At 41.0% G+C, this 14,366-nt stretch overlaps 1 protein-coding gene across 1 annotated transcript in view; it reads right to left on the reverse strand.

Annotated features, from left to right (window-relative positions):
- Positions 1–719: 719 nt before the first annotated feature.
- The window catches only part of SOAT1 (sterol O-acyltransferase 1), a 60,102-nt gene continuing 46,455 nt past the window's right edge, over positions 720–14,366 (reverse strand). The window contains exons 10-16 of the mRNA XM_067467644.1: positions 12,597–12,642; positions 12,167–12,296; positions 10,827–10,924; positions 8,256–8,354; positions 7,892–8,027; positions 5,197–5,342; positions 720–2,021 (exon numbers count right to left, since the gene is read on the reverse strand). Coding sequence (XP_067323745.1) covers positions 1,965–2,021; positions 5,197–5,342; positions 7,892–8,027; positions 8,256–8,354; positions 10,827–10,924; positions 12,167–12,296; positions 12,597–12,642 — 712 coding nt within the window. The 3' untranslated portion in view covers positions 720–1,964. The remainder of the gene's footprint in view (positions 2,022–5,196; positions 5,343–7,891; positions 8,028–8,255; positions 8,355–10,826; positions 10,925–12,166; positions 12,297–12,596; positions 12,643–14,366) is intronic.

Here is a 14,366-nt window from a genome sequence, read left to right on the forward strand (position 1 = left end):
TACATGGGGTCCAACTACCAATATAATGATATTTCAACAATGAGAGCATTATTGTTTGATGTAACTAACTCTTCAAGATCCCCTGAATAGGACACAGTGGGGGCAAAGTGAAAAACTCTCTCTTTCTACACCAAAGATCAGGAGCCCCCGGTGGCGCAGTGGGTTAAACCCCTGTACCGACAGGACAGGTCGCAGATTCAAATCCGGGGAGAGTGCGGATGAGCTCCCTCTATCAGCTCCAGCTCCTCATGCGGGGACATGAGAGAAGCCTCCCACAAGGATGATAAAACATCAAAACATCCCGGCGTTCCCTGGGAAACGTCCTTGTAAACGACCAATTCTCTCACACCAGGAGCAACTTGCAGTTTCTCAAATCGCTCCTAGCATGAAAAAAAAAGGAGCCCCCTAGCTGCAACTTACTTTTAAAAATGCAAAGTTATTGCAGAGATTTGAAGTTAATACCTTTGGTTAATACCTTGGGGGCCCTTCCACACAGCTGTATAAAATCCACACTGAACTGGATTATATGGCAGTGTGGACTCAGATAACCCAGTCCAAAGCAGATATTGTGGGATTTTCTGCCTTGATATTCTGGGTTTTATTTATTTATTTACAGTATTTATATACCACTTTTCTCACCCCTAGGGGAACTTAATATCGTTGTGGAAGTGCCCTAAATCCGGGATATCCAGTCCAAAAAGTGACTTTCTCAGGCTCTATCAATTGCATCAATGCATCTGCTTTGGACTTTTGTTACAGAGAGTAGGTTCTCAGGGAAATCCTGAACATACATGGTCTGTTTAAATACAAACAGTTCAACCTTTAGGGTACCAAATGGGCTCGGTTTTATTACAGAAAATGGCCCAAGAATATACAAACAATCTTCCAGAAAACAGGACTCTGTTTGTATTGTAATGCAGCACACAAGATTACTAACTATTCCTTGGCAGCACAAAAAATGAAAGCTACTCACAGTCCAACAGGCTTGTACTTTCAAGTTACATTGTAATGTTAGTATTTACTATTATGTCCGTATTACCAGATTAAAAACCAGAAGATGGATGAGCATGGTAATCCTTGGTGCCAATGTTATTAGAGACTAATCATCGAAAGGAAGTCCCTGAAAAATACATTCAATCATCAATATTTTTTTTATTATGATGACTGTTATTATGGTTAATATTATTCAAAAAGAAGGAATAAAACTTACAAACAGCAAAAGAAACCTCAAGTATACCTTCCACAATACATCACACATAAAGACAGAAACATCCTTCAGAACATTCAGTCTTGGAAGCTGACTGAGTCTATTCGTCGTAGGCAAATTAAACATTTCTACAAATATCTGTTGCTGCCCAAGTAAAAAAATTATGGACGGATCAATCAAAATCGTCTTCATACATTATGGCCGTTTCTGCAGAAAGGGATTTACGCATCTATTGCTTCTCTTGTTTTCAGGCACCCTTAAATGCACATACAAATGGCCAGTGACCTTGGCTGTCCAGCAAGATGAACTGGTAAAAATCTCACCTGTGTTCTGCTTCGAAAATACAAGAAACTGCAAGAAAATCTCTAACCGTTCTTTATCTAAATGATAGAAATCTCTGGGAGTCTTCTGCATGAGCTTCAGGCATGTCAGACATCCAAAAGTATGCTATAAACATATAAATATCTTCAGATGAGCAAGACTAACCAAGGTCACCCAATACTGTCCTTTTCAGAAATAAGAGAGAAAACATTGATATATGGACCAGTGTTTTTTGCAGTAGTCAAAAATCTTCCCTGTAAATTCCTTCAAAGCAGGATTCATGACCAGCATGGAAATGGCTCAGGTTGAAGTAGCCGAGAGCCCCCAGCAGCCCTAGCTACCTGGAGTGACAAAATGCCATCGTTTGCCATAACTAAAGAGTACCCAAAGTTTGTTTGCTTTCAAGAACATCTTCCAGCCTCAAACCCAAACGACTTCAGATCTTGACTTGGCAAGCCCAGGAACGTGGTTTCACGTAGTCCAAGAAAGTGGGCTAAAAAAAAAGAAACATACAAGAGAAGCCAACATTAGAAACACTCTTGGAGGAACTAAAGAACTTTTAATATGTGGGTTTCTTTTATTTATTTATTTTAATTAAATAAGGGAAGCACCGGGATTGTGGCGCAGCGGGCTGAGTGTCAGCTGCATTAAGATCACTCTGACCAAAAGGTCATGAGTTCGAAGCCAGCCTGGGTTGGAGTGGGTTTCCAACCAATTGTGTGTAGCCTGCTGTCGACCTTTGCAACCCGAAAGACAGTTGCATCTGTCAAGTAGGAAAATTAGGTACCACCTTAAAGTGTGGAGAGGCTAAATTAACTGATTTATGAGGCCATAAAGAAGACTCCAGCAAAGCATTCCAGCGGGGAAGCATGCGGGGAATGCGGAAGTGCTTCATCAGCGTCGCAGATGGACGATGAAAGCGACAACTCCCAGGCGACCAGAGAAAGTTAAATAGCCTCTGTCTATGTCTGTATATGTTTGTATGTCAAAAAGTGGCATTGAATGTTTGCCATATATGTGTACACTCTAATCCGCCCTGAGTCCCCTGCGGGGTGAGAAGGGCGGAATATAAAAGCTGTAAATAAATAAATAAATAAATAAATAAATATAATATAATATAATATAATATAATAAAATTTGGGGGAAGTGAGACAAGGCAAGGCCTTCAATGTGTGTGAGGAAGTTGCCCACATCAAACGTGTAAGAATATGAGCCCAGGTTCTCATCCTTGCATCTCATCCCTACAAATGTGTGTATGAGGGAAATGTGTGAATATTCATTGGCGTCACAACATAGATCAGATATTGTACGAGTTCGTAAGAATGAGGTGCAAAGATGTGATATGTGCATAAACACAAATATATTCTTAAAGGCGTTAGTTGTTTTTAATGATATTTTTTCTTCTAGAACAGGGGTCCTCAGACTTTTTAAACTGAGGGCCAGGTCACAGTCCCTCAAACTGTTGGAGGGCCGGATTATCATTTGAAAAAAAAATATGAATGAATTCCTATGCACAGTGCATGTATCTTACTTGTAGTGAAAAAAAAAAACACTTTAGAACAATACAATAATTAAAATGAAGAACAATTTTAACAAATATGAACTTATTACTATTTCATTGGGAATTGTGGGTCTGCTTTTAGCTGATGAGATAGGATTGTTGTTGTTGTTGTTGTGTACTTTCAAGTCATTTCAGACTTAGATTGACCCTGAAAAAAACATGAATTATTTCCTATGCACACTGCACATATCTTATTTGTAGTGCAAAAACAAAACACTTAAAACAATACAATGATTAACATGAAGAACAACTTTAGCAAATATAAACTTAATGTAGTATTCTCCAGAATGGGAAATGTGAGCCTACTTTTGGCTGATGAGATAGGATTGTTGTTGTTGATTAGATAGGATTGTTGTTGTTGTTGTTGTTGTGTGCTTTCAAGTCATTTCAGACTTAGGTTGACCCTGAGCGAGGGCCAGGTAAATGACCTTGGAGGGCCGTATTCGGCCTACGGGCCTTAGTTTGAGGACCCCTGTTCTATAACATCTGCTTGAATCCGTGAGATAGGGTGAGCTCCCGTATGTTAGCTCCAGCTTCACATGCGGGGACATTACCTCCCATAGGATGGTAACACACCCAGGTGTCCCCTGGGCAACATCTTTGCAGATAGCTAATTCTCTCACACCAGAAGCAACTTACAGTTTCTCAAGTCACTTCTAACACAATGTAAAAAATCTGCTCATCAACTCATACACTATTTAGATTTGCAAAAGACCACCTAGCAGGGGCTTTTAGACACAGTCAGCCTAAGCCAGGGGTCCTCAAACTAAGGCCCGGGGCAAGGATATGGCCCTCCGAGGTAATTTACCTGGCCCTCGCTCAGGGTCAACCAAAGTCTGAAAGCACACAACAACAACAACAACAATAATTCTATCTCATCAGTCAAAAGTAGGCCCACACTTCCCATTGAAATACTAATAAGTTTATATTTGTTAAAATTGTTCTTCAATTTAATTATTGTATTTTTAAGTGATTTTTGCATTACAAATAAGACATGTGCAGTGCGCATAGGAATTCATTCATGTGTTTTTCAAATTATAATCCGGTCCTCCAACAGTTTGGAGGCCCTCTGTTTAAAAAGTTTGTGGACCCCAGGTCTAAGCCAATACTACTACTTCTAATAATAATAATACTTGTTATTATTATTATTATTATTATTTTATTTCTTACCCGCCTCTCCTTGTAGCTCAAGGCAGATTACAAAATAATTAAAACACACAAATGTAAAAAAATTCCACAAAAACACGTATTAAAATGTATTTCTATAAAAGAGATATATTAAAATTATTCTTACAAAATACATATTAAAATACACAAGACAGAAATTAAAAACAGGACATGAGTTTAAAACTTATCTGAAAACTTAATTCTTCATCCTCTCCAGTTCTACGAATATCATTTCCTATACCCAGATCAGCTATTTTCCTTAGAAAAAAAGCTTTTCCTATGCCTATTCTTCACTAATGACTCAGGGAACGAGGTTCTGGTAAAATCGAAGTTCTCAACTTTTAACAACTGACCAATATTTTAAGAAGTTTGGGAAAATATATTGGTAGGACAGATGCAATTGTATCCTGAAATCCAAATTTCCACTGTCTCACTGGTGTGTAAAGTCCAGCTTCTACACATGATTTTCCCTCGAAAAAATCCACAAACCATATTTTTGGTTAGAAGTCTTGCATTCCACTTAAGATTTAAAAGTTGTTAAATTAGAATGATAAAAGGTAAAAACTGGAATTAGTTTTCAAATTTTATATTTAAATTCTGGCTTCAAATACATAATTTTGGAATAGCAACACAATGTGTTCACCAAATCTAATGTTCGTTTGTGGGATTAAAATAACTCAAAAACAACTGGGTCAATTGACACCAAATTTGGAGGCAAAACACCTATCAGGCCAACAAGAGACCACCACTCATAAAAACACTGAAAAACACAGCGGAAGGACTTAAAAAGCTGAAAAACAAAAATTACATTACAATGCATGTGCAAAACCACATATATATACGCAAACATACATATATACATACAAAACACATGTACACAGACTGAGCCACAGCAATGCGTGGCAGGGGATGGCTAGTTTATTATAAGGGAGTTACTCACGTTTTTCAAAGGGCAGTATCGATGGGCATACCACTCCTGGGTATAAAGGCAAATAATGACCCCCTGGCCGAGGAAGAGTAAAGTCCACATAATGACATTCCAGATTGGGCCTTTCCGGCGATCATGGAGAATGAAGTTGAAAACCACTGAAGAAGGGGCAGAAAGTAAATTAAGAAGGTGTATGTTCAGGATATCATAGGTACTCTTCTTGTTCCACAGTTGACAGGTTTCAAGCATTATAACAGATTGCATCGTTTGATACCATTTCCCACTCTTTCTAACATTCAGATTGCAGGTTAAGAGAACTTGACATGGGGAGTGTGTCCCTGTTGGTTCTCCTGGATATCTCAGCGGATTTCGATACCATCGACCATGGTATCCTTCTGGGGCGGCTCTCCAGAATGGGTCTTGGGGGCATTGCTCTGCAGTGGCTCCGCTCCTTCCTGGAGGGTCACTCCCAGTTGGTGAAGCTGGGGGATACCTGCTCGGACCTGTGGCCTTTGATCTGTGGCATCCCGCAAGGTTCCATTCTATCCCCCGTGCTTTTTAATATCTACATGAAACCACTGGGTGAAGTCATTCAGAGTTTTGGAGTTGGGTGCCATCTGTATGCAGATAACACCCAACTCTACTACTCATTTCCACCAAACCCCAAGGAAGCCTCCCAGACCCTGAACCAGTGTCTGACTCCTGTGATGGACTGGATGAGGGCTAACAGGTTGAAGCTCAAGACAGAGGTCCTCCTGGTCAGTCGTGGGGCCGACCGGGATATTGGGTGGCAACCTGTGCTCGACGGGGTTACACACCCCCAGAGGGTGCAGGTCTGTAGCTTGGGGGTCCTCCTGGACTCAACGCTGTCACTTGATGCTCAGGTGTCGGCGGTGGCCAGGAGGGCCTTTGCACAATTCAAACTCGTGCGCCAGCTGTGACCATACCTTGTGAAGGCCAGCGTGGTCCACGCCTTGGTTACATCCAGATTGGACTATTGCAATGTGCTCTATGTGGGGCTACCCTTGAAGACAGCCTAGAAGCTCAAAGTGGTACAACGGGCGGCAGCCAGGCTCCTTATTGGAGCAAACTATAGGGAGCATACAACGCCCCTATTAAAACAGCTTCACTGGCTGCCAATAAGCTGCCGAGCCAAATTCAAGGTGCAGGTTATGTCCTATAAAGCCCTAAACGGCTCGGGGCCCGCCTATCTTCGCGATTGCATTTCATTCTATGAACCGGCGTGAACTTTAAGATCTTTCAGGGAGGCCCTGCTTTTGCTCCCACCACCGTCACAAGCATGGTTGGTGGGAACGAGAGAGAGGACCTTCTCAGTGGTGGCCCCCCACCTCTGGAATGCCTTTTCTAGAGAAATAAGACAGGCCCCATCCCTCCTCCCTTTCGTAAGAGCCTGAAGACCTGGTGGTTTAAACAAGCCTTTGAGGACGACTAGTTCTAGCTCAGCCCCAGATACTGTTGAATATGGCCATATCTTTCTCTACCAATTACCCAGGTTACTTCCTCCTATTGGGCCCTGGAAATGAACAGCCATAGACTCTACCTAATTTCCCGGGTCTCCTACAAATTGCACTAGCCTCGGCCTGGCCTTTTAAATTGCCTTGAACAGGCAGGATTGTTCTAAATACATATGTGCTATTGTGAATTTTTTATGCTCATATTGTCTTGTTAATTTTATGTTTATGCTGTTTTCTTTGTATATATTGATGATGTTACTTGGAAACCGCTCTGAGTCCCCTCGGGGAGATAGAGCGGTATATAAAATAAAGTTTTATTGTTGTTGTTGTTGTCAAATGCTCCTATGGAAAGAATCACACTGACTGCAATGCTGATGTCAACAAAGAAAAGTGACCAGGACAGTCATCCAAAGAACACCAAAAATTAGAAGCACATTATAAGACCATAAGAAGGTAATACTTTGCACGAGTCAGAGAATTAAGAGTACTTCATTAGACAGTCCTTCCATTGCGCTACAGTGGGAAGGAACACTGACCGTGCAATGAACTGGATTGTATACAATGAAAAAAGTCTATACTTTATTTGCAAAACGGAAAGATATTGAGGAAAAGAAGCACCAACTCCTTCAAATCCCCTCTCATACATTGCCTTATTCTGCTTGTTCTCCTAATGTTCCAGAGCAAAGATGCAAAGCACTATATTTCAACCAAAATTATGATATGACCAGGTAGCTTTTTCATCAACCAAAGCACTGAGGGTTTTTTGTTGTTGTTGTTTTGTCGTGTCAGGAGCCACTTGAGAAACTGCAAGTCGCTGCTGGTGTGAGAGAATTGGCCGTCTTCAAGGACATTGCCCAGGGGACGCCCGGATGATTTGATGTTTTTATCATTCTTGTAGAAGGCTTCTCTCATATCCCTGCATGAGGAGCTGGAGCTGATAGAGGGAGCTCATCCACCTCTCCCTGGCTTCGAACCTGCGACCTGTCGGTCTTCAGTCCTGCCCGCACAGGGGTTTAACCCACTGTACCACCGGGGGCTTCTGAGGAGGAGCATTGAGGTGATTTTGTGGGGTAAGAAATCAGGACTCTTAAATCAAGAGTGGAAGGTAGGATTGATTGAACCCCTTCATCTCATATTTTACACATTAAGCATTGATGGCAGTGATCTAAATGAACATATACTCAGCAAGGTTTCCCCAAATCCTACTGCTATATAGTGCATTTGTTACTTACTTCCAAAGCCCATGAAGAGGCAGAAAAGGACCGGATAGAAGTAACCAAAGCAGACGCCCAGGACATACTCGTGTACAGCAGCAGAAACCGTGAAGACTAAGAACATAGCGGCACCTTTAGATTTTTCTCCAAAAAACTGTTGGTGACATAGAGACAAAGAAGACCAATGAAACTACTGGAGAATATGCAATAAAAACTGTTATTTAGAGCATTCAGTTACAAATTGCCTATTGCTATAACAGCACAAATCTAAGTATAGCCTTCTGTATCTTCCTTATTAGAAAACGCTGCTGTCTAATCTTCTGTTTCTTTGGAAAGGATTTCCAACTGCATTTCACATGGTTAAGAGAATGACTTGACTCACCCAAAGGAAGTCTCTGTATGCATAGTGATACAGCCAGTCGTGTACCACCACATTCCAGGTTCGGTAATAGTTTGAGAATGATGTAGAATTCCACCAATCCTACAAGAGAAAAACGGGATCACAAAAGAGCACAACCCTATGAAAAAGTGTTCAAAACTGACGGTTACAATGTCAGGGACGTCTTGGCTGCAGGAACAGTCATCGTCACCCTTTGTTTTTCACACCTTCATGTTTGTAGCCAGGTTTCTAAGGCCAACTTTATTGCACTAAAGCAGGGGTCCTCAAACGTTTTAAACAGAGGGTCAGGTCACAGTACCACAAGCTATTGGAGGGCCAAATTATAATTTGAAAAAAAACATTAATCAATGCCTATGCACACCACACATATCTTATTTGTAGTGCAAAAACACTTAAAAACAATACAATAATTAAAATGAAGAACAATTTTAACAAATATAAACTTATTAGTATTTCAATGGGAAGTCTGGGCCTGCTTTTGACTGATGGGATAGCGTTGTTGTTGTTGTTGTTGTGTGCTTTCAAGACTTAGGTTGACCTTGAGTGAGGGCCAGGTAAATGACCTTGAAGGGCTGTATCCGGCTCCCGGGAATAGTTTGGGGACCCCTGCATTATAGTATTTTGTATTATTTTTGATGTGTTGTACTTATCTAGGGCATTGAATGTTTGCCTTTTCTGTCTGTAAACCACCCTGAGTTGTTGTTGTTATTGTTGTTGTTGCTTCCAAAACCCTATTTCCCTCCCACCGCTCAGGGGGTGTTCTGATGGTGCTTTTTTGAATGGTAGAAAGGGGTTAAATTGGATGGCCCCTGGGGTTGTCCGGTGAAATACTGTTAAATTTATGTTGGTCAAAAAGTTTGCCCATGTCTGACATATATACATTATATATAATATATTTCTTGGGGTTCCACGATAAACTTTAGCTTCAAAAAGGGCTTCACAACTGAAAAAGGCCATTGTGATGAATCTAACCTTTTGCCAGGAAGGCCGAAGCCTGGAAAGTCAGTAGCTGACGTGTTGAGAGATAGGCAGGAGAGCCAAGAGGCAGGAGGGAGGAGTCAGCCGACTCCTGATTGGCTAGAGCAATCAGGGGAGGAGCTAGTTTTTAGAGGGAAAAAGGCTGTGTCCTTTTGACAAGCTGGGGAGAAGAGCTTTAAACATCGAAGAGTGAAGAAGTATATTTAGGAAGAGGGAGCTGAGAGGAATTTAGACAGGGAGGGAAAACTTTTGAAGTGAGCCTAGTAGTTAGAGCATAGGAAAGGCAAAGGTTCCTGGTTCACTGTGCAGAGTAGGGTCAGTGAAGGAGAGCCTGATTTGCTCTGTGAGGCAGTCAGTGGGCTGTTCTCAGGGACACACTGTGTCAGTGTAGTGAACAGTGTGAAGCAAGGAACTCACAGGGAACAAAAGTTAAAGTCTTGAGAGAAGACTGCCTGTCTAACCAGCTAAGCCTCATGTAACCACATTACGCTTTTGTACCACTCTGATTAAGAGTTGATTTGTTCACCAAGTTTTAAATAAACCTGTTTCTAATTTACATCTTTAAACTGGTGTCTGCCTCGGTCTATCACACTCTTAGATCTCAGCTAGCCTGAAAACAACTTAATTTCAGTCCAGTCAGCGAGAGAAGCAGTCGTTATAGAAGAATCAAAGGCTTGAACTCACTTTGCCTATTTCACATCCACACTTATGTTTTCCTCAGACACATATTGAGGTGGTGGCGGCGAATCTATCTATTACATCGGTCATTAACAACATTAATATCAGTTGGTCACTTAACAATATTATTGAGGTGGGATAAGAGAGTCTTTCCCCCTTTGTCACAGTCATTTATTGTCATTAAAGTAGTGTCCAGCTGAACGTTAACTCCTTTACACTGGTGGGCAGTGGCTGGGATTGCTTTCCCCCTGCCCAAGGTGTTGTTGATCTTTCTTTACACTGTTGGGCAGCGGTGGGATTGCTTGTCCCCCCTGCCCAAGTGAACGTTGATCATTTGTTACACTGGTGGCAGCGGTGGGATGGCTTGTCCCCCCTGCCCAAGAGTACGTTGATCTTTTTTACAGCCATCAATTATCTGGAACTCAAAAAACTAGAACTGCCAAGCAACCAGAAAAAAAATCAAAGAAATAATACTGCATTCACAAAGATGTTTGGATAATACAGTAAAACTGTGTTACATTAAGTTAATTTTGCCTTTATTTTTTATTTAATTACTTTTAACAACTGCATTTTAATATTAATATCAATACAGAGTTTATGGTATGGTACAGTATTAGTTGGGCCTATTTTTAATAATAATCCACAAACAATCAGAAACTATACTTATCTGACATTTTCCAATTACCATTGATGCCAGTTAACTGAAAGTCTACTGTTATTAGCATGGTTGCACTGGATGGGTACCAAAATTGTACCCATAAACTCCCCCATTTGCACAACAGGCAATTCCCAACCCACCACAAGTGAGACAGATGGATTTGTGTGCTTTTGTGAAACGAACTCTTTTCACATATAGATTCAACAGGATTCGAACCTGTGGCCTGGCTTTCTGCTTACCTTATAGAACATTCTGTCGGCAAAGCACAACATCTCAGCGAAAGCATTAAGCCAGCAGTGAAGAAATGCAAAGAAAGCCAGGAACAGAATCAACACACCTAAGGAGGAAACAATAAGACTGAATTTCAGAAATATCGGTAATATAGTTAATTCCTCAAACTTGAGAAGGAAAGCCATGGTAATAGTGCAAATACTTATCTATAAAAATAAAAATGTAATGTTAGTTTGTGGGATTAAGATAACTCAAATAGCATTGGACAAATTGACACCTATCAGACCACTAAAAAAATGATTTTGTCATTTGGGAGTTGTAGTTGCTTGGATTTAAAGTTAACCTATAATCAAAGAGTATTCTGAACTCCACCAATGATAGAACTGAACCATATGTGGCACACAAAACTCCCATGACCAACAGAAAACACTAGAAGGGTTTGGTGGGCATTGACCTTGAGTTTGGGAGTTGTAGTTCACCTCCATCCAGAGAGCACTGTGGACTCAAACAATGATGGATCTGGACCAAACTTGGCACAAATATTCCATATGCCCAAATATGCACATGAATGGAGTCTGGGGGAAACAGACCTTGACATTTGGGATTTGCAGTTACTGGGATTTATAGTTCACCTACAATCAAAGAGCATTCTGAACCACACCAACGACAGAATTGGGGCAAACTTCCCACAGAGAACCCCCATGACCAACAGAAAATACTTAAGGCCTTCCAGTCCAACTCCCTTCACCAGAGCAAGAAAACGTAATCAAAGCCCTCCTGTAAAAGAGCCATCCAGCCATAGATATAGACAGATAGATATGATTCACACACACACACACAGATATAGTATCCTAGATTTGAAAGGAACCCCTAAACAAGGACAATAATACGTTGCATGTTCCAGAGTAGGCAAACCAGACAATCTCTACATCAACACTGAGAAAGAAATAGCAAGAAATACTGCTTACCCACAAGCAGAAAGAAATTACATATACCAATACTTTCACATTACTTGATTTTCCAGATCACTAGACTGGGCCACAGCAACGCGTGGCAGGGGAAGGCAAGTATTAGTATTAAAAATGGACATCCCACAAAGCATGTTTTTAGTCTAAAAACCCAGATGGAATGCCATTATTTTCTGACATTTACACTGTTCAATTTAAGTGTTTCCCTACTAACTGATATGCAGAAAGCCTACAAAGTCAAGTGAATTGCAAAGCTAGTAGCTGAAGGAAGGAGACCCTTAACAGTTATTTATCACTCTGTACTGTTACCAGTTATTATATCTATCTGACACAACTTCATTTTATTGTTCCTGATGGAATATGAGCACAAAAATACTCACCTGGAAGAATAGAGTTGAAGATACAAAGGACTAAGCCTCGTAGATTGAAGTTCTCCCGACTAAAATTACGATATGTAGGAATACAAAGTCGAACAAAGATGTAGTAAGCATAAAAGAGTGAGCCAAGTATCTGGACAAGACAGGAAAAAACAACACAAAAAAGGAACAAAAGCAGACTGATTAATGTCATTGACAATATCCAGATATCTGGGCTATAAATTGTGTCTACACCAACAGTAATTACTTGGTTTAGATCCTGGCTTTAGTTACATTCACTGAATGCCCAAAGCTGCCAAGGGTAACCTAAACCCTTTGTGTTGAAAACAGAAAAAAGCAATAAGAAATTAAGAGGCAAATAAACAAGGAAGCTGTAACCTTTGGCCATATTTCTTAGTCGGCAGTTTCCCTTCCAGGAAAAATAATCACTAACCTGCGCAAACTTGGTAGCTACATAGCTCCATCTTCTTGTGGGAGTCCTATGAAAAAAGAAAGAAACAAAGCATTACACTAACACACTGCCTTTTTTGCTGTCTGTTGAAACTTGACTCCTTCCTCTAAAAGGGTTTTCTAAGAAATTCCTAGATAAGGCTATTACATCTTGCAGCAATCTTAATTGAAATTCTGATCCAGTACAAGAGTGTGTTAAAATATTATTCAAATATTTAATGATCTGAATAAATCTGATCAAATTGCATACTTCATTCTGAACTGCAAGTTTGCATCATCATTGCCATCATCATTATTATTACAACTATGCTTATGTTTATTAACAAATAGAAAGGTGCCAAGTCAGACTTCCCGTACCTTGGGAAGTCTGACTTGGCCACGGTGGTACACGCTCTGGTCACATCCCGCCTTGACTACTGCAACGCTCTCTACGTGGGACTGCCCTTGAAGACGGCCCGGAAGCTTCAGCTAGTCCAGCGCGCGGCAGCCATGTTACTAACAGGAGCAGGACGCAGGGAGCATACAACGCCCTTGTTGTTCCAGCTCCACTGGCTGCCGATCTGCTACCGGGCCCAATTTAAGGTGCTGGTGCTATCCTACAAAGCCCTAAATGGTTCCGGCCCAAAATACCTTTCGGACCGCATCTCGGCCTATGAGCCCACGAGGGCCTTGAGATCGTCCGGGGAGGCCCTTCTCTCGATCCCGCCTGCCTCACAGGCACGCCTGGCGGGGACGAGGGATAGGGCCTTCTCAGTGGTGGCCCCCCGGCTGTGGAACACCCTCCCTGTTGACATCAGACAGGCGCCCTCTCTTATGTCCTTCCGGAAGAGCCTGAAGACATGGCTATTCGAGAAGGCATTTAACTAAATGGTACAGTAACTGGAAATGACAACTGGAACGGAATATAGACTACGAGATTGGTTATGATTCTATGATAAGACGAAGCGGATTATTTTAGTGTAATTAGATGATAGTGTATTAGTGATATGTTGTTTTTTGTCGTTGTAGTTATTGTAAAATATGTTTTTTATATGTTGTACACCGCCGCGAGTCGCCCTAGGGCTGAGAGCGGCGGTTAACAAATGCAGCAAATAAATAAATAAATAAATAAATAAATAATGTTTGACTAAGAATAGTAAGGGATATATAGACTGAGAGAAACTAGAAGGATTTGGAAGCTACACCGCAATCCTATAACACAGAAAAATCTAGAACCGAGCTCTGAAACCATGGCACCGTCTACGCTGTCGTATAATCCAGATTATCAAACCAGATAATCACCAAACTGGATTATAAGAGGCCCCTTCTATACTGCCATATAAAATTCAGATTATCTGCTTTGAACAGGATTATATGGCAGAGTAGACTCATATAATCCAATTCAAATAAAATAACCTCGGATCAGATCCTAGGATGGAGGCCCCTTTTACACTGCCATATAAAATCCATATTATCTGCTTTGAACTGAATTATATAGCAGTGTATTTATTTATTTATAGTATTTATATTCCACCCTTCTCACCCCGCAGGGGACTCAGGGAGGATTACAATGTACATATACATGGCAAACATTCAATGCCATAGACACACAACATATATAGACAGACACACAGGGGCTACTTAACATTCCAGCTTTTTGATTAGGGTATTTTGGCCACCAGGGGAGCTGATTCTTCACCGTCCATTTGTGACACTGATTAAGTGCTTCCTCATTCTTTGCATGCTTGTGGAGATTTTTATGGCATGGGAAATT

Source organism: Anolis sagrei, chromosome 4 (assembly GCF_037176765.1).
Source record: "Anolis sagrei isolate rAnoSag1 chromosome 4, rAnoSag1.mat, whole genome shotgun sequence".
In the NCBI taxonomy this organism is placed as follows: Eukaryota; Metazoa; Chordata; class Lepidosauria; order Squamata; family Dactyloidae; genus Anolis; species Anolis sagrei.